Source organism: Paramormyrops kingsleyae, chromosome 19 (genome assembly GCF_048594095.1).
Source record: "Paramormyrops kingsleyae isolate MSU_618 chromosome 19, PKINGS_0.4, whole genome shotgun sequence".
Lineage (NCBI taxonomy): Eukaryota > Metazoa > Chordata > Actinopteri > Osteoglossiformes > Mormyridae > Paramormyrops > Paramormyrops kingsleyae.
Window position 1 is genome coordinate 8,326,707 of NC_132815.1, and position 27,325 is coordinate 8,354,031.

At 41.7% G+C, this 27,325-nt stretch overlaps 1 protein-coding gene across 3 annotated transcripts; it reads left to right on the forward strand.

The window, feature by feature from the left end:
• Positions 1–13,636: 13,636 nt before the first annotated feature.
• Positions 13,637–18,772, forward strand: LOC111834249 (uncharacterized). Of its 3 annotated transcripts, none has more exons than XM_072702951.1 (8): positions 13,637–13,843; positions 14,367–14,434; positions 14,901–14,979; positions 16,379–16,462; positions 16,631–16,732; positions 16,896–17,069; positions 17,169–17,366; positions 18,186–18,772. In XM_072702951.1, exons 2-8 carry the CDS (start codon positions 14,423–14,425, stop codon positions 18,383–18,385), a joined length of 849 nt encoding a protein of 282 aa, XP_072559052.1. In that variant the 5' UTR covers positions 13,637–13,843; positions 14,367–14,422; the 3' UTR covers positions 18,386–18,772. The 3 variants fall into 3 exon arrangements, with proteins under 3 accessions (XP_072559052.1, XP_072559051.1, XP_023649102.2); XM_072702950.1 differs by lacking the exon at positions 13,637–13,843 and adding an exon at positions 13,854–14,127 and having other exon boundaries at positions 14,366–14,434; XM_023793334.2 differs by lacking the exon at positions 13,637–13,843 and adding an exon at positions 13,854–14,051.
• The last annotated feature ends 8,553 nt before the right edge of the window (positions 18,773–27,325 follow it).

A 27,325-nucleotide genomic window follows, 5' to 3' on the forward strand; every position in this document is an offset into this window, starting at 1 on the left:
GTCCCCAGGACTGGCTTTGAGAACCACTGCTTTATTATTGGCTGACTGATCGAGAGGCCATCTCAAAAACCCACACCGTCCCAGCATGGATCAGGTTCCCCACCCCTGCTTTACACTAAATTTAGTGCTGCGTGTTGGCAGGGGAAGAGCAGCCAGGCTCACCCCTCCTCTCAGGCAATGTGTTCTCAAATTACCACTTTTGTCCGAGTAATGCTGCTTGTGAAATGTATTACAAATAATAAGATAATTGGTCCTTGTGCAATGCCTCCCCGCCCTCCTGAAGATAAGCGTCCTGCATACCAATCCTCCCCTTGCCCGGAGGACGAGATAAGCATTCCGCATACCGACCCGACCCTGTCTCTTGAAACCAAGATAAGCATTCCTACCGATCTAATGGACCAGATAAGCATCCTGGCTTCTCGAAAAATAAGTTGTACAGGTGATCGGTAAAAATAACATGTTTATGCAGTTCAATATTCTGGGTGAATCATGGACGATTAATCTGAATTTCAGGATGTTTAGTCCATACGCAATCAGAATTAATTCACAACTTCCCAGAATATTACAATAAAAGGATTAATTCCATGCTACGTGGGCGACGTAATCGTCCGCGAATTCATCCCAATACACACATCCATGTTGATGTACCATTAGCTAGGTATCTGTGTGGATGTGGTCATCATCCCAGCTGGCGAATTATTAGTGTTAAACGTAAGACTCAACATTTTCATGCTTTGTTGTAGTAGTTTTGTTGCTCATCCAAAACATGCCTTTAGTAAAATTACCTCTTTGTGTCAACATAGAGATAATGGCCAATAATTTTAACTGAATATTATCAGATAAAGAGCTAGCTCTAGACCTGACAAGCCACAGCCACCATCTTGAAAAAGTGTAGTTACTAACTCAGAAAACAACAATAAACAAAGTAAAAAAAAGAAAAAAGCAATAAGAATGGATTTCTGCAACAGCTTGGTTCCCCATCCTGGATTATTTCCCTGTCTTGTGCACATAGCTTCCGGGATAGACTCCAGGCCCCCTGTGAGCCTGAATAGGACAAATAAGTACAGAAGATGGACGGATGGATGGAATGAGCTTTAATTGCTTCTGGTCGGAAGAGCCGATTCAATCAGATCTGGATGGCATGACAAGAAATAAAGTATTGGATAAAGAAATATTTTCACTGGTTACTGCTGATGTCATTCTGTGCGGGTACCAGTTTTTCACGCTAGTGAAAAATTAACAGAAGAAACCTCATCCTACCAACATATTTAACACCTATGGACTATCGACTGGGGTCCCTAGGCACATCAAGAATAAGTTACTGTAAGAAGGAATCATAATAGCAAAATAATAGTAAAACATTTCTTCTAAAGCATTATTAGTTATGTAATTAATGTTCACAAAGGTCAGTCTTGCTCTGTGTGTGGGGTTTGCATGTCTCCCAGATGTGTTGTTTCATATAGCCCAGTGTTTCCCAATTCAGTCTTCGGCAAAGGTGGGGACTCGAGTCACTGACTCGCAACTCATAAATTTGATGCCTTGTGACTCAACTCAACAAAACTGACGGAAATACTTGGACTCGACTTGGACCTTATGACTCGAGAAGACTTGGTGTTGTAGTTTCTCTTCTGGATACCATAGCGGTAATTTTATAATGTCATTTGTATATTAATTCTCTGCTGTCTGCATTTTCATTTGGTTGAATGAGAGGTCTCCTGAGTTTGTAGGAAAGCTGTGTCACTCCCTGCATGTACATGGATGTAAAAACTGTGTGAGGATAATTATGACAGAGTGAAGACTCTCTTTTCAACCTCTGCCTATGAAGGACTTAACATACAACATATTGTGGTGGGTTTATGGTGAAGCAAATTTTAATTCACTAAAGGTAAACAAACTGACATAGATAGGGACTCAAGTTACATGACTCAAAACTCGAATCACAAATTTGATGACATGAACTGACAGCAAAAATTATGGGTTTTATTTGTCACATGCACAACTGTACAGTTCAATGGCAGTGAAATGTTATTATGGCAAAACAGCTGTCACTGTACATACAGGGCCATAGCCATGAAGTCACCGAGGTCCTGACCTTGCTAATTTTTTAAGAGCTAAAAATAACATTTTAAGCTAAATATTCACCTGAATAAAAAAATCAGCAGTTGAAAATGTCGCCGGACTAATTCCATTCTAAATTCAGTTTGAACGTGTTATTAATAATATCTGCTGTGTGTGTGAGAGAGAGAGAGCTGGAGCATTCAGTATCAGCATGATAGAGGATGTGCGACTCGTGAAACGTACACGTGCACTTCACTGACGGCAGCTGGAATTCACGTTGTGTGTGACCAGCATGGTCAGGGAGGGTACGGAGGCAGCCTCTGCTGGCCAAACAGGAATATGGTGGAAGTGACAGACCTCTCCCTCTCTGTTCAATGTTTGTTAGCTTTCTGTTTGATCTGTCTTTCGTTCATAATCTCTCAAATTATGGTAGAACTGTACAGTTAATTTAATAGGCCTCTTAGGTCTATTAATTTTTACACCTGCCCCTTAAAATTTGTATACAGTGTATGCAAATATGGCAGGTGTTTCCCAGTCAATATGTATTGAATTCAATCAGCTAAATAGTCACGTATTTTCCTAAAAAATAACTGATTAAACTGATTTAAATATCTCCTCTGTGGAGGGTCCATTTCCTTGCTGGTATTTCTGCAACATCCTACGGACCTCAGAGACTGCCTGCTCATTTTCCTGGCATTGTAGCAGCCCTGCATTTTCAAGAAAAGCACAGTGGACGACTTGCACTATGTTGCTCCTGGACGGTTGCACTGTGATGTTGGTCATGTGACTGGGGTTGTGACAGTGGTGCATGAACACCAGGATGACAGGTTTGTTTCCTGTGGAAGAAACCAAACAAGTCAGTATGTGTGCTGATTGACACTATTGCAGCCACACTGTGGTTTATTGCATATTTCATGTTGGGTGAGAAATTCAGAAGAAAAAATGTCCAGGGAGAGATCATTGATTATCTGGAGAAGGAAGGGGCTGATGGAACCACAAAAATATTGGACTCCATTCTCTAGTCCTGTCACACATTTCCATAGTATTGTATATTTAGATGTTTTACATATGTCTGGTGGTGTTGTAAAAATATTTACTGCATGAAAATGCTACAGGTGGTACCAATGTATCCTTACACTGTTGAGGGTTTGTTCCCCCCCCCCCCCCTCACTTTGTGAAGTTCTCAGTTCATGAAGGTTTCCTCCCCCAGAATAAAAAAGGTCCCAAGAGACAAGTAGCAGTGACTGAATCCTGTCTCACCTGTAACTCTGGCCATTGCTGCCTCCATGTCTGTCCCAATCCGAGAAACAACAGGACAGAAGAGCAGGATGACGTTGCTGCTCTCTGCACAGCAGAGCTCTATCTGCAGCTTCAGCTTTTGTATGAAGGTTTCATGGGTCTGGAAAGTTTCTCCAGCAACCAGCACATGGAGTTTAACTGATGAAGAGAAACAGAATTCTAAAATGAGTTAAAATTGTCATGGACAGGATGGGTGCATTTTATCTCAGACAAGATACCATGGAATAATAGGAACACTATTATAATTAAACATGATATGGCAGGATGGTCAGATTTGGAATTTAGTTTGAACAGGCAGTGACACCATTTTATGTTGAATCATTTCAAATGGAAGATGTCAAACCGGAGAATAGCAAGACAACTTCCCTGAAAAGAACCTATTCTGAATCTAATTCAGCATTTTGTTTGGCGATGTAACTGTATGCACAACATAAGAATATTTCCATACTGAGTCAGTAGTAAACAGCAACAATTTATTTAGATGTTCACACTGATAAGGATGGAGGAGAATGTTTTTGTTGAATTAGACTGAAAATGAATCAATTCAATTGGAAGATTTCAAATTATTTCTCAGTTTTGGCATGTAAGAGATACTGCCAGAGATGTGTGTCGTCCTTGTAACAGACGGTAAAGGATGATGCCACAGCAAACTGCAAAATGTAACAGATTCCGACAATGTAAGAGGGTGATGCAGAGCATGCCAGAAAATATCTAAAACATTTCTTGAGTCACTTATAGTAAAGAGCTAGCAATTTATATGCATGCACTCTTGAAAAGGATAGAGAATTTGGCTAAACAAGTAAGTAAGGATTCAACTTGCTCAAATGGCAGAAATTGTACTTGCTGTCTAAATCTCGGGAAAACTCACTTCAGGTTGAGAAGTTTAGAATGTAATAGATTCTGCTGGAGATGTAACCGCATGATTCACATACCACACACCAAATCCAGTCAAAAATAGAAATATATAAACATCAAGTCAGTTGTAATAAACAGCCAACAAATATGCCTAACAGACTTTTCAGAGTCACATAACACACACCAAAATCAAAAGTCAAAAATAGAAAAATGTCACAGCATGCAGTACGAATGACTCGATGGCTGGCGTTTGGGGTCATACTTCAGAAACAGGGGAGGACAGGACAGGACAGACATATGGGGTTGGGGACGAGACAGGACACTGGACAGAAGAGGGCACACAAGACAGTCATCACAAAAGGTCAGAGGGACAGAACCACCAGACAGGACAGGGCAACACAAATGGAACGACAAGAGGCATGGAAGAGGAAGGGATCAGAACAGGGACCAACAGGAGAGACTAGTGGATAAAACCACACAGACAAAACAGACCAGACAGGGGATATGACCAGGTACCAGGGACAAACAGTAGATATCAACAGGGACCTGGAAGCAGAAGAAACAGACAAACAGATCAGGCCATACAACAACAAGGCTGACAAGTAGAGGGGCAACAGAGACAGGAGTGGGAACCAAAGATGGAGCCACTGGGGACACAGATCGGGCAAAAACAAAAGCAGGATAGGGTACTGGGACAGGGACTGAGGCGCGATGAATGAAAATGGGGGTGGGGGGGCGGTCTGGGGACTATTCTGGGGAGTCTTCTGGACCCTGGGAAGCTGGGCAACAACCCTGGGATGCAGATCCACCTAGCCCAGGTCACCGGAGAACCAGAGCCAGTATGGATAGTAGAACCTGAGAGCCAGCTGGACCGGTGGGTGCCAAGGGGCCAGAGGGCACTGTGGAGCCTGCAGGACAGGAGCAGGTGGGTGCCACGGTCTCTCTCCCCAAGGTCGCAGCAGGAGTGGTGTCCAGGCAGATCAAGGTCTGGGCGACTGGCCCGGATAGTATGTCCCTGGCTCTGACAGGACCGGGACGAGTGAGATGGGCACTAGTGCAGGTTCAGCCCATTTCTTCCATATCCTCTTCCTATGGTGGGCAGAGTGGGTGGAGCTGAGGTGAGCAGGAGGGCGGAGCAGCTTCACCTCACGGGGAAGCAGTGGGCTACAGAGAGGTGGCATGTAGAGCAGCTTCATGTAGTGGAGAAGCAGCGAACAGAGTGGCTCTATGTGACAGGGAAGCAGTGAGCCAGGACATCTCGGAGACGCATGGTAGTGGATCAGTGTGGGCATGTCATCTTCATCAGGCGGTGGGCCCAGTAAGATGTCCATAGTGGTGGGGTGGCTCGCACACCAGGAGACACTGTGGGGTCTTCCTCCTCCTCCTGCTCCCCCAGGTCACTCTCACTCAATGGGTCCATCAGTGGGTTCGCCAAAAACTCTCATAGTGAGTGGACAAGAGCGTCTGACTAAGGTAGAATACAGGATGCAGGGGAAAGCTTGCTGGCAGAGAAGTGGAGCATGCAAGGCTCCCGGGGATAGCCGCAAGGCAATTCGGGGTATCCCGTCATTCTGTCACAACATGAAGGATAAGTGACTTTGAACTTAAATGAACAGGGATTGGGAATTAACAAGATCGTGAGGGAGCAAAAAGAGAGGACTAGAATGGGGACGGACACAGGCTGACAGGAGAAGTGACATGAATGACTGGACAAGCGATGACGAGACAAGCAGGTACGTAAATATATAGACTAACAAGGGGCAACAGGTGTGGCCCATCAGAGACACGTGAGGGAGGAGTCAGATGCCGGCAGATGTGGCGGGCAGGACATGAGACTGAAATATATTAGTTTTAGTAACAGCCAACACATGCATTTAAGTATTTTCTCAATATTTTTCTTTAAATCTACACCCCTTTTTTTTTACTGAGATGCGTCTGCATTTACAAGCATAACATTTTAGTCCAGTTAAAACAGACTCTGGTTCGATTTTCCCCTTGGTGCAATTTGTTTGGGCAGGTGTGAACACAGTAAAAAAACCGTACCAAAACCCTTGAGAGGAGCTGGTCTCGGTCTGGTCCCAAACAAACTCTGGAGTGGTTTGTTTGTGGTGTACAACTGATAATGGTAACATTATCTGACCTCAATCTGACCCAACTTCCTGGTGTACTCCACGAGTTTGAGCTAAACGGCTCCCGTAGCCAGGTGTGCTTTGCATTCTGGGATGCGCCAGAGCACGCAAACCAGTAGCAGCAGCAGCTAGGCGGAGAAGGAGAAATGAACGAAGGTCTTACTTGGTGTAGCAGCGAGGTATGTTGCCTTATTGAAATTTGGGTAGATGACTACATCTGTCAGCTTCTAAAAACAACTCATGAAAACTCTGAAGATTTCAAAACGTCCAGTCAACGGTAGAAGGAGAGAGGACTTGAGTGGTCGACTGAACAGTGCCATATGAAAGTGAAAGAAAAAAAAATGAGGCAACAATATATAAATGTGAGAGATGTTCAACTGCACACCCCAGGACACAGGACTATCTTCCTGTATTTATGTTCTTGCTCCTGCCACTGACACATCTGATCAATAAGCAGAATGAACGTTCTCACATGGTTTGTAGTGGTGTATTGTTGCATCGCTTGGATTATTCTACGTGTGAAAGCAAACCAAACCGAGGGGGTAACGCCATGAGTTTACAAACTACTCAACAGCTTCAGACCGGAGAAACCGAACTATAGGTGAAAACGCATTTAAGCACACAGTAGGAAGAAGTATTAAACTTGCTGATTCAAACTCAGTACTCCTACTGGTGCACAAAGGGAATTAGACTGAAAGTGAATTATTTCAGATGGAAGATGTCAAACATGAGAATCGCTGGAGATCTTACCTGCAGTGGAGAAGTAAATGTATAGTCCGCGTACCACACACCAAATCCAGTTAAAAATAGCTGAAATATATAAACATCTTGAATCAGCTGTAGTAAACAGCCAACAAATTTATTTAAGCATTCACATTTGAAAGGATGGAGGAGAATCAAGCTACTTTTTTAAGTAAGTTTTGTAAGGATATTTAAATCGAGGATTCAACTTGATCAAACAACTGAAACTGGATTTTCTCCTCTAAATCTAAACAGAACTGGTCTAAAGCTCACCGTATCCTGTGGAAGACTTACCACAAATGACGCGGCATAAAAAGTATTTTCTTAAAAAGTTCCTGATTTGGTTCGTCTGAAATACCAAAACCGAAACCAAACACATTGACAAGAAACATTAGCACTTTATCACACACTTTTATCTGATAACTTTTACATGGCGTTTATTTTTTCGAATAGTCATGAAACAGCGTTTAGTTTTAGAACGAAAAGACGCAGATGGCTGTGGCTATATTTTTATTAGGAAGTAGGCTAGTTTATAAGCAATATCTGTACAGCTATAGGCCTATATTATACAATACGTCGTAATGCGTTGTACCTTGATGAAATAATGTATGCCTATAGTCTACTATAGCCATTAAACATCGTGTTTTGTTATGATTTTAATGCCATTAATTTTTCTTTAAAGTAAGTTAAAATTATATAAATAAAAACGCCTGTCATTTCTGTCATTTCTTTTCTACAATTCTAAAACATCCGAATACTGTTTCTTGAATATATCATTTATAACGGGCGCTACTTACCGAATTATGCCTATTCATGATTATTTTAGATTATTTTTTGGTCGTATTTTCGTTATACTTCAAATGAGATTTCGGTTTCACTGTAAGAACGAAAATCAAATGGCAAATGAAAGGTCGTCTATGCGCGAGCGTCACGTACGTGTCACAGAAAATGCACACTGATAAACCAGTAAGCGAGGAGCTTGCGGAGCTTAACCAGTGAAAAGCATGTGAAGAAAAGACGGTTTTATCAGCATACCGTAAACAGCAATAAGTTAAGTTGGGGCTACTCAAAAAATCTTGATTACCTGAAAATAATTATAACAATAATAAGAGCACAACGAATTTAGTCATAACAATAAAGAGAAAGTAAACATATGTATTTATTTATCTGAAACGAGTTCTTTTTTTCTCCATCCATCCATTTTCCAAACCACTTATCCTTCTGGGTCACAGGGGGTCCGGAGCCTATCCCAGAAGCTACGTGCACAAGGTGGGGAACAACCCTGGACGGGGGGCCAGCCCATCGCAGGGCACACTTACACACCATTCACTCACACATGCTGTGAGTACGAGGGAACAGGATTTATTCAAGGCAGACAGGGGAGCTCACAGTGAACAACGTTAATGACAGACCTGGGGAAACAGACTTGAACGCGGACTAAATATAGGACGTGACCTCAGAATAAACGCAAGACAGCTGATACGATGGGAATTAACACGGGGTTAACGAGGAGGGCGTGGCACACACGAGGACTGGACGTGCAGGTCATGACAACACATGCACACCTATGGGCAATTTAGTGACTCCAATCAGCCTCACCATGTTTTTGGACTGCAGGGGAGGGAAACCAGAGTACCCAGAGGAAACCCCACGACAACATGGGGAGAGCATGCAAACTCCACACACATGGAACCCAGGCAGAGACTCGAACCCAGGTCCCAGAGGTGTGACGCAACAGTGCTAACCAATGCACCACCTTTTTTCTCAACTCAATTATTTATATCATGATTCTCAGCCTGAATGGTCTCTATAGAGAAACAAAACTCTGACATGGTTATGGATAAATAATACATTCAAGTAAAAATGAACTGCCAAATTTTCTATTTGTTTCCACCAATGCTATCAAAATGCTCATACTGTCACGAGCAGCAGGACAGAGAAAATGGGAACAGAAGTTGTGAGAAAACAAAGTGGTTTTAATAAACCGAGGAGTGTAAAACAGAAAACAAACAGGATTGCTGGGAATCCAAATGGGGATAGCTGAGAAGGCAGAGCATGGACAAATAATGGTGCGCAACACTAATGACCAATCTGGGGAGGACGGGACTAGGAAACACTTAAATACCCACGGAAAGCTGCTGGTCCAGACAACATCCCAGAGCGAGTGCTTAAGGAGTGTGCTGACCAGCTGGCCGTCATCCTCACTGACGTATTCAACACCTCCCTCACTCAGACCATTGTTCCAGCGTGCTTCAAGACCACAACTATCATACCAGTCCCAAAGAAATTAGCGGTGACCTGCCTCAATGACTACTGTCCTGTGGCCCTCACTCCGGTCATCATGAAGTGCTTTGAAAGACTGGTCATGAATCATATCAAAGCTGCCCTACCCAGCACGCTGGACCCCCTCCAGTTTGCCTACCGCCCCAATCGGTCAACTGATGATGCAATATCCACTGTGCTTCACCTGTCGTTAACACACCTGGAAAAGAGAGATTCTCACATAAGGATGCTGTTCATCGACTTCAGCTCAGCTTTTAACACCATCATCCCTCAGAGACTGTCTCTGGAACTGAGCGGGCTGGGCCTCAGCACCCCCCTGGTTAACTGGATACTAGACTTCCTGACTGACAGGCCACAGTCAGTCAGAATCAGCACCGACACCTCCAACACCATCACCCTGAGCACAGGTGTGCCACAGGGCTGTGTCCTCAGTCCACTGCTCTTCACACTACACACGAGAGTGGCTCAGTGGTGTAAGAGCAACAACCTCTCTAAATGTAGACAAAACCAAAGAAATGATCATCGATTTCAGGAGATCCAGCACTGCTCACCAACCTCTCACCATCGACGGCGCTGTGGTTGAGAGGGTGAAGGACACCAAGTTCCTGGATGTCCAATTCACCGAGGACCTCTCCTGGTCCCTCAACTCCACCTCCATAGCCAAGAGGGCTTGACAGCATCTGCACTTCTTGCGGAGGCTGAAGAGAGCGAGCCTCCCCCAACCGATCCTCACCACATTCTACACCGGCACCGTCGAAAGCCTGCTCTGCAGCTGAATCACGGTCTGGTACGGGAACTGTAACGTCTCGGACCGTAACACGCTTCAGCGGATAATGAGAGCAGCTGAGAAGATCATCGGTGTGCCCCTACCCCCCCAAAAGACATTTTCGAGACCCGCTGCTACAACAGAGCCATAAACATTTTAAAGGACCCTTCCCACCCACTACATGGATTCTTTTCTCTACTACCATCTGGAAAATGGTTTTACACAACAAGTGTGGCACCTTATTTTGTGACCGTTGTAAAGTGTGACTCCAGGGGCGCTGTTTCACATGTTGCTGAGAATGAACGCAAGGTAAATCCTAAATTTCCTTCAGGGTTAATAAAGGAAAGTGAGTGAGTGAGTGAGTGAGTGATCGATCATGTGAGGTCGGCTCCAAGATGAGCTCTGTCTGCTTTTTCTGCCTTCGCCTCCCTCCCTCTGAGGTGACTGAGGGTGCACCTCCCGTAACTCATCCACTATCCGCTGCACCTCCCATGGGTGTGAGGTTGGGGAAAAGGCTGCCAGTTCCTGGTCAATCTGGCCCATTACAGTGACCACTGTGGAAAATGCCGGCACTAGGGGGTCCTCCACAAGCCTCCAATACAGGCCTTGGAGGGGCATAATACTGTCTGCCTGAGACACATGAGAACCGGAGTGACTTCACAAGGCGAAGATACAGCAGGTTGAGCGGCTACACACAGCGGAGAAGCTGCGAGCTGGGTGGCTTCCCTGAGCTCGCAGTCGGGAGGCGGAGAGTCCGGCATCTCATCATCTGAGATGATCATCTAACGCCAGAGCATGTCAGACTCCAGAACCGGCTGATCTCCCCACAAGATGAAGGACTCTCAGGCTTCTTCTGGCTCCTCCAAGTCATTGGTTGCATTCAACTTCATGCAGCCGTTTACAGCGCTGGCTTAAAGCAATGCATTCTGGTCCTGACGCAATGCATCTTGGTTAGATTTTTTTGTCCGACTTCAGCCAGCGCTGCAAAACGTCACCACGTGTCACCATGTCAAATGGTACAAAAACCTCGCAAGAGCAAGACGACTTAAGACAGCTCGTGCAGCACCTCTCAGCCGGCTGCACAAACTGGAGCCGCCTCTGTGACGACACAACTTTGCCCTTATTGGCTGAAGAGTTTAGTTACATGCATGAGGTTTGTATCCCAGGAAGTTCCGATGCGTCTCCCGAATATCACGGAAAGCAGTGAGAACTAGTTTTCAGTCAATTACCTGGTAAAATAAAGTTTAAATAAATTACATAAATGCTCTAATGGTACACATAAGTTAGTGGTTTATTTATTGTTAGTTACTGTAATGTTGCACTGCTTTATTTGTTTAATCGTCCAGTCTGTGAAGAAGGCATTCAAGTAAAAATTGCAGTGTACTCTGTACATGACAGTAAAAGTTTTGAATCCTTGAAATACGTGTATTTGATCTTTTTCCTGGCAGCTATCTTTTTACACAGGGCCACTATAAACAATAGTTTATTTTTTCCACTGCTAACAGTTTGGATCAGGAGTTGGTTATTGTAAAAGAAGTAATGTGCATGCAGGTGATATTTGTATAGATTTATCTACACCCTTCTGGCAGTGTGGCCATTGCAGTCAGGTCTCGCAGACTCTGAGGAGTAGAAGTTGTCCGACTTGGCTGCAGTCAGTTTATACTCCACCCCTGCAGCCGCCGGCAGATCTCACTCCACGTCACATACACTCTGGGGGCAATCTCACTGTCTGGATGTGGTAGCATGACCTCAGAGAGATCCTCATACAGCTGCTGGGTTGTTTGCCAAGGTCGGTCATTCTATCATGACCAGCAGCACTAAGAACATGGAAATAGAAGCTGTGGGCAAACAAAAGGGGCTTTAAGAAACTGAGGTGTGTAAAGCAGGAAAAAAAAACATGATTGCCAGTAACCCAAACTGGGAAAGCTGAGAAAGGCAGCGCAGGGGCAAACACTGGTGAGCAACGCTAATAACCAATCTGGGAAGGACTAGACTAGGTAACACTTAAATACTTTAATACTAGGCTAACGAGGAAGTTGTGAATGATTAACATGAGGGCAGGAACAACAGGTATAGGACAAATGAGCAACAGGCGTGGCAACAGCCGATGACAAAACATATTTTGTAAAGCCTACATTGACTATGTGTCATATATAGCATACATACACTACAGGGGAGAAGTTTGGACCCACCCTCAAGTTAAAAAAAATAAATAAACGATACACTGCTTTGTCAAACTTTTATTACACGAAAATGCACTAAAAACAGACCTGATATGTCTTCTTCAAAACCAACAGTTTCAGCCTTTGTGGCTAAATATTTACTACAGGCTATGAAATATTGAAAACCAGTCATTTATATTTGTTTTAAGCATTTATAATATTTTCTTGTAATAAAAGTTTGACAAAGCAGTGTACCATTAAAAAACAAACAAACATCTGAGGTTGGGCCCAAACTTCTGTCCTGTAGTGTAGGTATTTTCGAATTGATTGCAATTACTGGGGTTAATAGTTTTGTGTGTATAATTAATTACTTATTCCTTTTTAGATTTTGGCTACTGGTGACAAATACAACAAATTAAATTGATGCAATTAAAAGCAATGGGTGGTTTAAGTGATGCGCAATGTGATCACTTAGAACAGGGGGTGGCCAATCTTATCCACAAAGGGTCAGTGTATATGCAGGTTTTTGGGATAACCTTTAGATCAGCTGTTCAAACCCAGGTGCGAGGACTTTTCAGCCAGTAAGGCTTCTAATTAGTAATATATTTAGGGAGGTGCAGCGAAAACCCCCCCACACACAGCGGTCCTTTCTGGATAAGATTGGCCATCCCTGGCTTACATGTTAATTCAGTCACATATTGAAACAAATACCTTGACAGTCATCAAATTTCAGCAAAGGCAGATCTGTTTTTGGTTACCGGGATCTTTCAGCGAGATATCGGGGATAGGTCCGGCATATCACAGCCCACAATCTCACTCACTCATTCCAGTCATCTGAACAAAGTTGACAACCCTGCGTTTTACTTGAAATGAAAAGTAAAATGCACCGTTTTCGGCTGAAGGGGTTTGTCATTCCGTTTTCTGTTGTTACTCCGATAAATAGGCCTATATATCATGAATGAGAGAAATTTTGTCACGTTTTGTATCTTTTCGATATAATAATACCGGCCATAACCAACTACAATATGTAGCCTAATAGCGAGTAAAGCGATCAGTTCTTTTAGTTTTTATGTTAAAACGAGGCTTTTATTTTATTACCGGTGTGGGATTATCGAAAACAATCAATGAGCACTAATATATATGAATACTGATCGAATTCCTTATGAAAACGGATTGTTCTTCAAGCATATATTTTAAGTAACCTTAAGTATATATGTGCACGGACAATTCCGAATATTTACAATTTTATTTCATTTTCAAAACCTGACGAATCTGCCAACACCACATATCTGCAAGGATGTAAACATTGGTGCGTGAGCGCGCTTGTCACCAGTTTAAAGGTCACCACGTGAACCATCGACCCTGGTACATTAGGAAATATTTGAAGTGCATCTCTTTCTCAATATGACACACTGGTCTGACACGTCGGCTATACTCCCCTTCATTGCGGGGGTTCACATACACTGAGAGAACTATAACCGTTTCAGTTTGCGCCGTTTTCTTTGAAGAAGAACCCATTTACACAGCAATTCTTCCTCTTCATTTAGCAGGTGATGCGTACTGGGCGCAGACATATTTGTGTAGTAATTTTTTTTCTGTGGTTCTTTGTCGATTGGAATGTTTTCAGTCTACTGACATCTATCGGATTGGAGAGCATTGCTGCCACGACAATCGGGGCTCTAAAACTATTTTACATTATTAACCCTCGAGCTGCCTGCAGTATATTATGAATATATCAGCAAATATGTACATAAGGAGGTCAGTACAGTACAGTGTTGAAAATGAAATGCAGAATCAGCAGACGTTGGGCGGAGATCCATGTGTCTGATAGCTGGATGAGCCGATTTTTTTTTCTACCGTCTTCTCTTCCCACCTGCATTTTTACGGTCCGAGGTTCCAGTAACGCAGAACTGGACATAATCAAATAAAATATGTCAATCAGGGTATATATATCTCGGATATATAAGTTAAATGTAGACACGTACATTTTCTGACCGCAGCACGTGACGCTTCTGCGTAGACGACCTTTCAGTTCCTACTGTATTTAACTTTCGCTTTCATTCATACGTACAGAAGACGTCTCTCCCTAAACATAAGGAAATAACGAAGAGAAATAATATAAAACATTCATGATTAATTCGGTAAGCAGCGTCCGTAATGAATGATATGTTCACAATGGTATGAAACAATTCTCGGCTGCTGAAACTATAATTTCACTATAACTATAACTGTGTAATTATATAACATAGAACTATGTTTCAGTACTAATTACTGAGTGCGCGCTGTTTTTCTACGCCTAAACTTAAACGCGATTAAAGTCTAAACAAAAATCCATTTTTAATATTTATAGTAGACCATACGGTATCTGATTAACGATCAAGCATTACGACTTGATCTATAGTCTACCATTAACTTAGATAGATATCGTTTAAAACCTATTCCCTAATCAAATTGAAGAAGTTACAGCCATTTACGTCTTTATCTTCCAAAACTAAATGTTGGTTTCATGACTTTTTGAAGAAGCATAAGCTAAGCAAAGGCTCCCGGATAACATTGGGACGAGATTTTAATGTTTCTTAATTGTCAATGCGTTTGGTTTCGTTTTAGGTGCTTCAGGCAATTCGGCCGTACTTTTGCGGAATCCTCAACTGTACATGTGTTAGATCATTTATTCGCGCAATTTGCGGTAAGTGTGCCGCCGGACACTATGGACTTTACACTACTTTCCTGCTTGAACTGTATGAACATGTACAGTATGCATGTTTATACCATTTTCAGGTCCCCACAAAGATCTGTGAATGCAATCAAAAAAGTAAAAGTACCGAAAGTCTCCTATTTTGTTTGGTTATGTATGGTTAAGGTTAGGGCTGGGTAGGGGTTAGGGATAGGGTCATCATGTTGTGATTATAGTTTTCCAAATAGGAATGAATGGAGAGTCCCCAAAAAGATATAATTACAAACCTTTGTGTGTGTGTGTGTGTGTGTGTGTGTGTGTGTGTGTGTGTGAAAATCAGGGTTCAAATTATATAGTGGCTTTCAGGGAGACCCCCATACAAGTGCGCAACCACATGGTCAATAAAAGGATTACTGCAAAAATATTCTACTATTACTGCATGCAGTTAATACCGTAAGTAACTTTCCATATAGGCACAATAACAACAACTTAAGAATCATGCATGAAGTTTAATAACCTAATCAGAGCAAACAAAAAACAAAATGACAAAGCAGAGGGACAGAGGTAACATCTTTCTGCTTGTCACACACACCCTTTCGAGGAGCTTGTGTCTTTTTCAGGGAACCGAAAATCGACCCCTTAGCTCCCCCATAATTCAAACCATGTATATAATGAATATGTACTGAGTCTGTGTGGTCATGTAAATGTCCACAAAATATAATAAATACCGTTATCTTCACCTTGATCTTGGCTTTTTTCAATCTCCACAATAAGAAACTCAATTTTATAAAAATCTGTGAATGCGATTAAAAAACCAAAAATGCCAAAACTTGTTAATTTTGTTTGGTTACCTATAGGTTAATGTTATGGCTGGGTAGGGGTTAAGTTTGTCACAGGTGGGATTAGGGTTATGGAGAGTTCCTACAAAGATATAGATACCTAATCTGTTTCAGTGTGTGTGTGTGTGTGTGTGTGTGCTTGTGTGCATGTGTTTTGGCACCTGTGAGTGAAGTAGGTGGAGGATTTAAATCAGCAAGTTTAACTGTCCTCACTACTAGCCTATGTATTTAAGGTTATACTTGGTTATTTTCTGCTGTAAATGCACATGTAGGCATCTCAGCAGGGCTGTCAGACACTGTGGCAGATTCAGGAGACCCAGCACAACACAAGGGTCCTTGAATACGTAAAACTGAATTCCTGGGCATGCCCCTGCATTTTATTTAAAGTCTGCTAAAGGGTGTACATGTAGAGAAAAGTCAGTATCTGACAACCGATCGAGTTGATTCCTTGCTATACATATGCTTATAAAATTCACCTGTTCAATGAGATTCTCCTCCATCCATATAAGTGTGCTGGCTTATAAATTGTTAGCTCTTTACTACAACTGACTCATGATGGAAATATTTTGCAGGCATTCACCCGTTTTGGCGTCGCTCAGTATGTGGTGGCATCATCCTGTGCTGTATATACCATCGACGCACTTACCTCCTTGGTGGTATCTATTACATTTTAAATTACTTCTCAGTTTTCACATATTCCATTTGAATTGATTCATGTTCAATCTAATTCAACAAAATCATTCTCCTCCATCCTTACCAGTGTGAATGTTTAAATAAATTGTTGCTCTGTACTACAACTGACTCAAGATGGAAACATTTTGCAGGTATTCGCTGGATGTGGCAAGGCATAGAACACTGTTGCACCTCCTTTTTCCATCATTTATGTCGTACATACAATTACATCCGCAGAACACTCGCCTTTCCAGGTAAGCTGTCTCGTGAATGTCAGGTTTGACATCTATCTGAAATGATTTATTTTCAGTTAAATCCAACAAAAAGTGTAGTGAATCTGCCTCATCAAACTAAATTCCAAATCTGACCATCGTGTCACCATCCATCCATCCATCCACTTTGTTCTGCTTATCCGAGGTCTGGATGCGGGGGCAGCAGTCTCAGCAGGGACACCCAGACTTCCCTCTCCCCGGCCACTTCCTCCAGCTCCTCCGGGGGAATCCCCAGGTGTTCTCAACCCAGCCGAGAGACCATCAAGTTTCATCATGATTATTATTAATATTATTCTTAATGTATGGCGTATTGTCCGAGGTGAAAAAACCCATCCTGTTCATGATAATTGTAATTCATTTTAGAATTTTCAAACTAAATTAATTTACAAACTAAAGTAATATACTTTTTTTTTTTTAGAATTCTTTTTCCCTTCCCCAGTAAAAGTCCACGTGCTGGTTGCTGGAGAAACTTTCCAGACCCAAGACACCTTCATACAAAAGCTGAAGCTGCAGATAGAGCCCTGCAGTGCAGAGAGCAGCAGCATCATCCTGGTCTTCTGTCCTGTTGTTTCTCGGATTGGGACAGACATGGAGGCAGCAATGGCCAGAGTTACAGGTGAGACAGGATTCAGTCTCTGCTGTATGTTACCTGGGATCTGACAAACAAGCAAAATAACTACAACTGACAGACAGTGTGTCGTCTGTTTCTTCAGAGAAGCAGCTTCGGTTCAAAAGAAGCAGCCTTTCAGAAGTTTCCCTGTGAAAGTTAATTCAGATCAACAATCCATCCATATGCCAAGTCCTCAGTTTTTACAATGAACATGACAGTCACTCAAGGCTGTAAAATTATTCCAGTGACATTCTAGATATTTGGCTCTTCATTTTATTTTGAAAAACAGGATCGTTTGTAGGTAAAATAATATTACTGTTTTATGAGTAGCATTGACTAAAACACTGCACAAATTTATGCAGTGTCTAATCTGATCCAAGACTCTTACTAACACAGGTTAGATTGGACTCTGAATATGTGTTCTGCTTAGTTCAGAGGACCTTGGCCTTCATAACATTCCCTTCCTCCCACTATAGACCACTTGTCCAGTACAACATTGTGGTGAGCCTAGAGCCTACACTAGGAAACACAGGGCATGATGGGATTGTAGTTCATCAGAGGGGCCACATTCACTATATGTCGGCAATTTAGAGAGATCAGTTAGCTTAACTGCATGTTTTTGTTTTGGGGGAAGAAACCCTTATGAACCAGCAAAGTCACAGAATGAGGGGCAGGAAACAAACTCTAGAGGTGTGAGGGTATGTTTGGTACCACATTTTCATACAGTAAATACTTTTAAAACACCCCAGGACACACGTAAAACATCTAAATATACAATTTTATTGAAAGATCAGGAAAACCTGTTTGTGTTTTTTTCTTTCACAGAAGACAAACCTGTCATCCTGGTGTTCATGCACCACTGCCATGATCCCAGTCACATGACCAACACCACAGTGCAACCGACTGAGAGCAAAATCGTGCTAGTTGTGCACTCCGTCTTCCTTGAAAATAAAGGGCTGCTGGCATGCGAAGAAAACAATCAGGCAGTTGTCACGGTGCGTTCAGAGCTGAAGAAATACAAGTGAAGAAAACCATGAAGAAATACTACAGGGAAACACAGATTAGCACTAAATAGCACATAGTTTTTGCTATTATACACAGTTTATATTTGCCCAAGTCGTCCACTGCACCTTTTTCGAAAATGAAGGGCTGTTGCAACGCAAAGAAAACAAGCAGGGAGACGCCGAGGTCCGTATGATGCTGCAGAAGTACCAGCTAAGTAACAGACCCTTTACGGGGAAAGATTAAAATCAACAAAATCAGTTATTTGCAAGGAATATGTGTGATTATTCAGCTGAGGAATTTAACTGTGTATTCAGTACATTTTGCTTGAGAAATGCCCGCCATATATGCATATACTGTGTACATATGTATATCATATAACTGGCCCTATTATAAAAAGATATATCTAATTGTTCATGTTAAAATTCTTTATTGTCATCTCATCATGTAAGGATCCTGAACACAAACGTGTTCTATCACTATGACTATCATGAAATGTCGTTTCTTCGGGTCCATCGTGAAAATGAGCATAAAACTAAATTAAATAGATACAAGATACTTTATTTGTCACATACATAGTTATACAACTACAACATGCAGTGAAATGTAGACTGAACAACTCTTAGACTGTGCAAATCAAAAATAGAATTAAAATAGAAAAAATAGAATTAGGAATAAGTCCATCCATCCATCCATCCATAAGAATAAGTCAACAAGTTAAAAAAAATCTTACAATAAATTAAAATATATACAGTAAGTCTTAGGCAGTCCAAAGAAATGTTTAAAGATGTTTATCTGGGTAGCAAGTGTACTTTACTTAGAACAAAAAACACAATTTAACATTAGAACATGTGCAAATTAAGAGTAACACAATAAAAACTAGTAATAATTTCTTCTGTTTTCTAAAAAGTTACTGACATCTAGTTGGATGGCTAGATGAACACGCTTCAGTTCCCAAACCTCTGCTCAGGGGCACCTCAGCCGTTCCATGACTTTGTTAAATTTCACCAACAGCTTAATTAAGTAATTAAATAAATTGGTTTAAAAAGTCAGTGACAGATTGACTTGCTGTATGAGGTGAGCTAGTGGCCAAGTCAAAAAATACATGGCTGCACTGGACGGTCGCTGCAAATACTGGGGTGATTTTAGCAGAGGTTCTGAAATGGCTAAGCTGACACACTGACAGGCATGATATCATAGTTTTACACCAACACGAGGATAATCTAAACATCATTTTCTTTGCCTGCCTAAGACTTTTGCACAGTACTGTACATAATAGAGAGAAATATAGAAGTTGTTCTAATATAGAAAATAATCTTAAGGTTTAAACTGTACATGTGCATATGATGATAGAACTATGTATTTAAAGTGCAGTGCGCCTTGTCGCAGGTGCATAAGTATAAATATAACAGAGGTGGATGGATATGTAATTTTCAGATTGTATTATTAAAGTATATTGCACTATTAAAGGCATCTGCTAATCATTCACACCTCTGACATCCAGTGAACAAACGGTAAGATATTTAGAATAAACAATATAATAATATGTATAATATGTACCATCCGTTTGCATGCATACATATTGCGACCATACAGATTTAAACAGTGCACATACACATATTATACAAGAAGCAGTAATGCTGAACACATGCTGTGTGTGCAGAATCGATATAAATGTAAGTAGCAGGATATATGCCTGTGGTTTCATGTCTTTCGCTCACCCTTTACAGCAGGGGTGGCCAGTTTTATCCGCAAAGGGCCGGTGTGTATGCAGGTTATCGCTGCAACTCCCTAATTAGATTACTAATTATAGGACTGATTGGCTGAAGAGTCCTCACACCTGGGTTTGAACAGCTGACCTACAGGTTATCCCAAAAACCTGCATACACACCGGCCCTTTGCGGATAAGATTGGCCACCCCTGCTTTACAGTCTGTTTGCACCTCTTGTTTATTGGCTTGTACTGATCTGAGTTGGGGCTTTTAGGATTCAGCAAATTTGGAGGGGCTACATTATTGTAATGCTGCATTCGAAGACAGAATGTGTCAACGCAGTGAGGCAAGGCTGTCCTATTTCGAAGGCTCCTTTAAATGCAGTCTTTCAATGTGTCCTCCTTTCGCCAAGTCTCACGATCCTTGATCCTTCGCAGCCCAGCATATCCCAGAATTCATTGTGCAGAGGTGAAGTAGGTGTGTCCTGCCTAGGCGATAGGAGCGGCGCTTCATGACTCAAGAGTAAGGGTGGGAACAGCTGGTGACGCATATAGGAAATTATCCGTAGGCCAGACTGTCCCATTATGGCAATGCTTTCTGTTTGGCTTGCGAAGAACGCAGCCTACAAATCAGCCTACAAAATCGTAGATCACATTTTTTGAAGGATGCAGCCCCTGATTCCGGACACAGCCAATATGTGTATGTAACCATACTTGTGTTCTCATGTACCCGTTTCACATCATTTTCCATTACTAAAGACCAGTTCCAATACTCAAAAACAGAAGTACAGATCGAGGACAATAAAAATCCCCAGATGTCGTTTTTGGCCCGTCCCAAGACACATTGGGTGCATCCTTGCCAGACGAGATAAATACCATAATTCATTGAGCCTCAAGCTTGTTCTTGAGAAGCAAGGTAGCAAGACCAGTCTTGCCAGGACTACGAGTATGATCTTTGCAAGAGCTATATACAATCAAAACATAGGGAAACACCTAGTGAGTTTCAGCAACGCTTTGAACAATCTAGAGTACATTTCCCAGGCATATGCAGTGGATTGGATAGTAGTGCCTGTTCCTTGAAGGTGAGCTGTGTGCATCTTGTTTACCAACACTGAGGGTGTGCATCTCGTTTACCAACAATGAGGGTGTGCATCTCGTTTACCAACACTGAGGGTGTGCATCTCGTTTACCAACAATGAGGGTGTGCATCTCGTTTACCAACAATGAGGGTGTGCATCTCGTCTCGTTTACCAACACTGAGGGTGTGCATCTCGTTTACCAACAATGAGGGTGTGCATCTCGTCTCGTTTACCAACAATGAGGGTGTGCATCTCGTTTACCAACACTGAGGGTGTGCATCTCGTTTACCAACACTGAGGGTGTGCATCTCGTTTACCAACAATGAGGGTGTGCATCTCGTTTACCAACACTGAGGGTGTGCATCTCGTTTACCAACACTGAGGGTGTGCATCTCGTTTACCAACACTGAGGGTGTGCATCTCGTCTCGTTTACCAACAATGAGGGTGTGCATCTCGTTTACCAACACTGAGGGTGTGCATCTCGTTTACCAACACTGAGGGTGTGCATCTCGTTTACCAACAATGAGGGTGTGCATCTCGTCTCGTTTACCAACGATGAGGGTCTGCATCTCGTTTACCAACACTGAGGGTGTGCATCTCGTTTACCAACACTGAGGGTGTCCATCTCGTTTACCAACACTGAGGGTGTGCATCTCGTTTACCAACACTGAGGGTGTGCATCTTGTTTACTAACAATGAGGGTGTGCATCTCGTTTACCAACACTGAGGGTGTGCATCTCGTTTACCAACACTGAGGGTGTACATCTCGTTTACCAACACTGAGGGTGTGCATCTCGTTTACCAACACTGAGGGTGTGCATCTCGTCTCGTTTACCAACGATGAGGGTCTGCATCTCGTTTACCAACACTGAGGGTGTGCATCTCGTTTACCAACACTGAGGGTGTGCATCTCGTTTACCAACACTGAGGGTGTGCATCTCGTTTACCAACACTGAGGGTGTGCATCTCGTTTACCAACAATGAGGGTGCGCATATCGTTTACCAGCACTGAGGGTGTGCATCTCGTTTACCAGCACTGAGGGTGCGCATCTCGTTTACCAGCACTGAGGGTGTGCATCTCGTTTACCAGCACTGAGGGTGTGCATCTTGACTGTGCCTCAGGGAATGTGGCTGCGGCCGGGGGTTGCGCCTCAGGTCCATGCACGGCGTCTCCTGCTGAGGAAACCTGCTCCGTCCTCAAGTGGAGCAGCCTCCTCAGGATCTCCTCTGCCTTCTCTAGCTGCTGGGGTGGGGACGCTGGAGTGACAGCAGCAAACTCCCTCCGCAGCTGACAAGTGTATTGTAACCTTTATACCACAAATGAAATACAAATAAGCATATAATGGTTAAAATCCCTGATAATTTCTAGTCATACCAGCACAAATTGATTGATTGATTGATTGATTGATTCCCTTTATTGCTGTTGCAACTCACCATGTCACTAGTCACAAGTACCAGCGAAAAGCAGGCCATCAACCCGACCATACATACACAAACATTATAGGGGGGCAGACAGGTCAGGAAGACAGGGGACTGTAGGAAAACTCAGAGAAACAGATTACGTGAGGAGAGTGGAGGTGAATAAAAAAAACAGCCCCCAGACTGTACTCCAGTAGGGAGTACAATATAGGAACAGAAAAAAACACCTCAGCAATAAGCACATAGTCACCACATCTCACAACACTAAAGTCGAGACTTGCAACAGGGGAGGGGAATGGGGAGGTGGAGGTAATGAACATAAAATAAGTACGTATTTGCACCGTTACAACAATCGATTGCCACATGTATTGCTTTTAAAGGTGAATGCGTACCTGCGCACCATTTATGTCAACCCCTGGTTATAAACCTACATAATTTTGAGGTAAGTAACTTTTCCTGATTCACTACAACTGTGTTCCATAAGGAACACAGGATATCTTTTTTGAGCTAAGCTAAGGAAGGCTAGCTAATGTTACATGACAGGTGTATATAATGGTTTTTTTCGATATAGCCGACATCCAGCTATGACTGAAGAAATTATGTAAGGGCAGTTCTACTTTTTTTCCATACAGTATAGTCATCATCTAGCTATTCATTAAATTACTGAGGTAATCGTAAACGTGTGTAATTCCACTTTTTTCGATAAGCTACCAAGTCCCATCTGTTATTGGCTGCTATTAATTTTATTATGACTTTCAGTGTTCCAGGCTTCATCGGAACATGATAAATCTAGCCACACTATAAAGCCAGTGCATGGCTTTTAAGTACCTCGATCTACACTATAAGCGGTTTCCACTGCACTCCAAATTAGCAGTGTGTCATAACGTACCTCAGTTATGTGTCAATCCATAATGCTATGCAAAATCTGCAGAATTTTTCCACAGAGAAGCTTTCAGAAAATCCTACAAGCGACTGCATGCCTAAATTATCAGCTAACACACACAAACAGTTCCTTTGACGCTTGTACCAAGGCACTCAATGTAGACACTATGCTGTTGAAGAGAAACTAAATCACAAATGAGTGGGTACAATATTTTGTCATAGACACATTCATTAACTGTTCTTGTGAGCTGGATCTAGTTAAGGGTTTATTCATATTTTGATGGTATACTGGCAATGCCCCAGCATACTGTACACATCTTTATGCTTCTACAAGTATTGTACTTGTGTGGGACATGAGCTGGTCATGACCAGAAGTGGACATTTCAGATCCAGTATAAAGAGTCACAGTTAGAGACTACTGAATTGGTTGATTGAAACAAAATCCTGCTTTGGATTTTTACTTTTTGGACCTGAAATATCTGCCTCTGGTCGTGACATAGCCTTCTCTATAATGTCTTGCTTTCCTAGCAATTTCTGGAGCATCTGCAATAGAGGAACACATGCAACTGATTCTCTACCTTTCTACTGTACTTTACATTCTCTGTTGGCATTAGTGGAAATTCATGCAACATACATGATGCTCTTCTTTTAATGGTGGCAGGACACCTGTCTTTTGCCACATCATGCAGTGACGATGTTGCTTTCTGTCACAATCTCAACCACTTTTTTCACAACTGACTCATTAATGTCTGTATAATACTTCTGTAAAACAGCTTTCACTTTATTGTACAAAAGTAACTGGGACAACTGAACAAACAGGAAAAAGTTGCTAAACGACATCCTGGAGTGATTTTTCTGGTATGTGCAAGACTATTTGCATTTTTAAAAACAGAACTGCCTAGTTATGCTCCAAATGTCCTCCTGAATTCTGAGAATGTGTGTCTGTTGTTTCTTCAGTGATATCCAAGTTATCATCTTTCTCCACAGGAGCCCTCTGATCTTGATTAATATCACTGTCAGTACTTTCACTTTCTGTTTTGATTTGAACATCCTCCAAGTGTGATTTCTGGGCTTCTTACTATTATGTGCATAGAACGATGAATACACACTGCTCTCGAAAGTACAGCCTATAAACGGACACTAAACCTTCTGGTTATCTCTAAGGTGTCTGTTACAATGGGGGGGGGGGGTAAGATACTCGGTCTCCTGGCATCGAGGACCTTAAATAGCTGACGCCTTAAGAGTATCGAAGGACATGAATGTGGACACTCACTTCTGATGTGGACAAGGAATGGCTGTTATAGCTGCTATGCTGAAGCCTGTAAAGGTTTAATATCTGCCTTCTTTTATCACAATTAAACATGCAATACTTGCGTCTCCAAATCAGGTTTTCTTTCCTCTGCTTCTTATCAACTTCGCTGGTCAAGTTTTTTTTTTTTCTTGCCTTGATATGTGCTTTTTACGTTACTCCTGTCTTTCTTAGCCTTTCTCTCCCACTGTTTGTTTTTTTTCTTCTCTTTCCTCCTCTTTAATCTCTCTCCCTACCCCTTTTCTTCACTCATTTTCCTCCTAATCTATCACTCCCTTCCGGGCAGCTCAGCAACTGGAAAATTTTACATTATCATGTTGGGATTTATGTACAAGACACTTAATTTATTTGAGTTCATGTGGGATTACAGTGTAACTGCCATAAGTCAATTAAATGCAAAGATCATATTTGAATGTACAGAGTCATCAAAAACCTTCTGCTCCACCACAAAAAAAATGTTTATTAAAATTAGGTTTCAGTTTGTAGTTAAATCAACTTGTTGCTTTTTTTTCTTGCTCAGAATCTGTTTAAGGGGAATTTTAAGAAAAAAAATAGAAGCCTGAAGTGATGACTATTGATATCAATTGATATTAAAAAAAAATTGAGATAAAATATTTTGCAATACCTGCTCAGCCAAATGAGCCCCCCCCCACCAGGTGAAATTTACTGAGACACTAGGCATGGGCTGGACATCAATCATGACACTGGTTTAGTGTGCATATTAATACACTTTTATTAGCTTTCAGTGTTTAAATTTTCAGTCACACACAACACAATTAAGATACATCTAACATGAACCATAATGACTTAGATGACTTTGCACTTTGCACAGCACTTTCATTTTACATATATATGTAAAATATACATATATATGTAATATATATATATATATATATATATCTCATCCTGAGACCCCACCCATTCATTTATGTCCATTGTAGTGGACATTTTGTTTTTGCATCTATCTTTTCACTGATGTAAGGAAACATATTTATTCCTGTTGTACACTAAAGAGGACATGCTGTGAAATAAAAAATTGTAAGATGTCTTATTTCCTCCAAAGCAAATAACTATAAATATATATATAAACTTTTATGGCTGGGGTATTATTGGCATGTTGAATGTATGACAGAGGTGTGGATGATGAGTTGATGTCTTTATGTATTTATTTTTGCTTTTACCTAATTACAGTCTCCATGGTGGCCCTGGACAAACGATACGTCACGGTGGCCATGTACGGCATGGTACAGAAATGTTTGTACTCATGTCTTCTTACATGGTCAGGTGACAACAAAGAACCTTGAAACATTTTTTGTTTCATTTCTCCATCATACATAATCTCCCAATAACAACTTGATAACCTCTTTTTTTACAGGGGCCAGTGTAAAATGTGTATATGTACACAGTATATGCATATATGACCGGCCTTCCCCAATTAAACTGTACTCCATACACAGTTAAATTCCCCAGCTGAATAATCACACAATTTCTTTGCAAATAACTGATTATACTGATTAAAATCTCATCTCTGAAGAGGGTCTCTTTATTCACTGGTACTTCTGCAACATCATACGGACCTCAGAGACGGCCTTATTGTTTTCTCTGCATTGCAGCAGCCCACCATATTCGAGAAAGGCACAGTGGACGACTTGCACTATGTTGCCCCTGCATGGTTGCACTGTGGTGTTGGTCATGTGACTGGGATCGTGACAGTGGTGCATGAGCACCAGGATGACAGGTTTGTTTCCTAGGGAAGAAAGAAACCAAACAGGTCAGTATGTGTATTGATAGATGCTGTTGCTGCCCCTCTATAGTTTATTGCATATTTTATGATGGGTGAGAAAAGAAAAAAATTGCAGGGTAATTAAAAATATTTTAAAAAATAATTTTTATCATTAAAAAATATCTGGAGAAAGAAGGTACTGCTGGATTCTTAATACCATGACAACATTTTCTACACCCAGGACATGCATCCATTTGACTGTATATTTAGATATTTTATATATGTCTGCGTTTTAAAAGTATTTATTGTATAAAAATGTGAGGCTCAGTGACTACCAACATATCCTCACTCCTCCAGTGTTTGTTTCCTGCCCCTCATTCTGTGAGCTTGCAGGTTCTCCTCATGTCCTTCAGGGTTTCCTCCCCCAGAACAAAACCATGCAGTTAAGCTAACTGATCTCTCTAAATTGCCGACATATAGTGAATGTGGCCCCTCTGATAGACTGCAATCCCATCATGCCCTCAATCCTGTACACTTTTTTGTCAAGGATGGATGGATGGAAATATACTAAGGTGGAAATTTCGGATCCAGAAAGTAAAAATCCAGGCCAAGATTTATTTTCAACTAACCAGTTGAGTATAAAGAGTCACAAAGTACTCAACTGGTTGGTTGAAACAAAACCTTGGTCTGGATTTTTACTTTCTGGACCGGGAATTTCCACCTCTGGAAATATCATAAAGGGTAAGCTCCTTTGAAGTAAGCAAATACAGATATTCAGAGTCCAACTGAACCTGTCAATAAGAGACTTGGTAAGATTGTGGTTCAGGCTTAAACACTCTA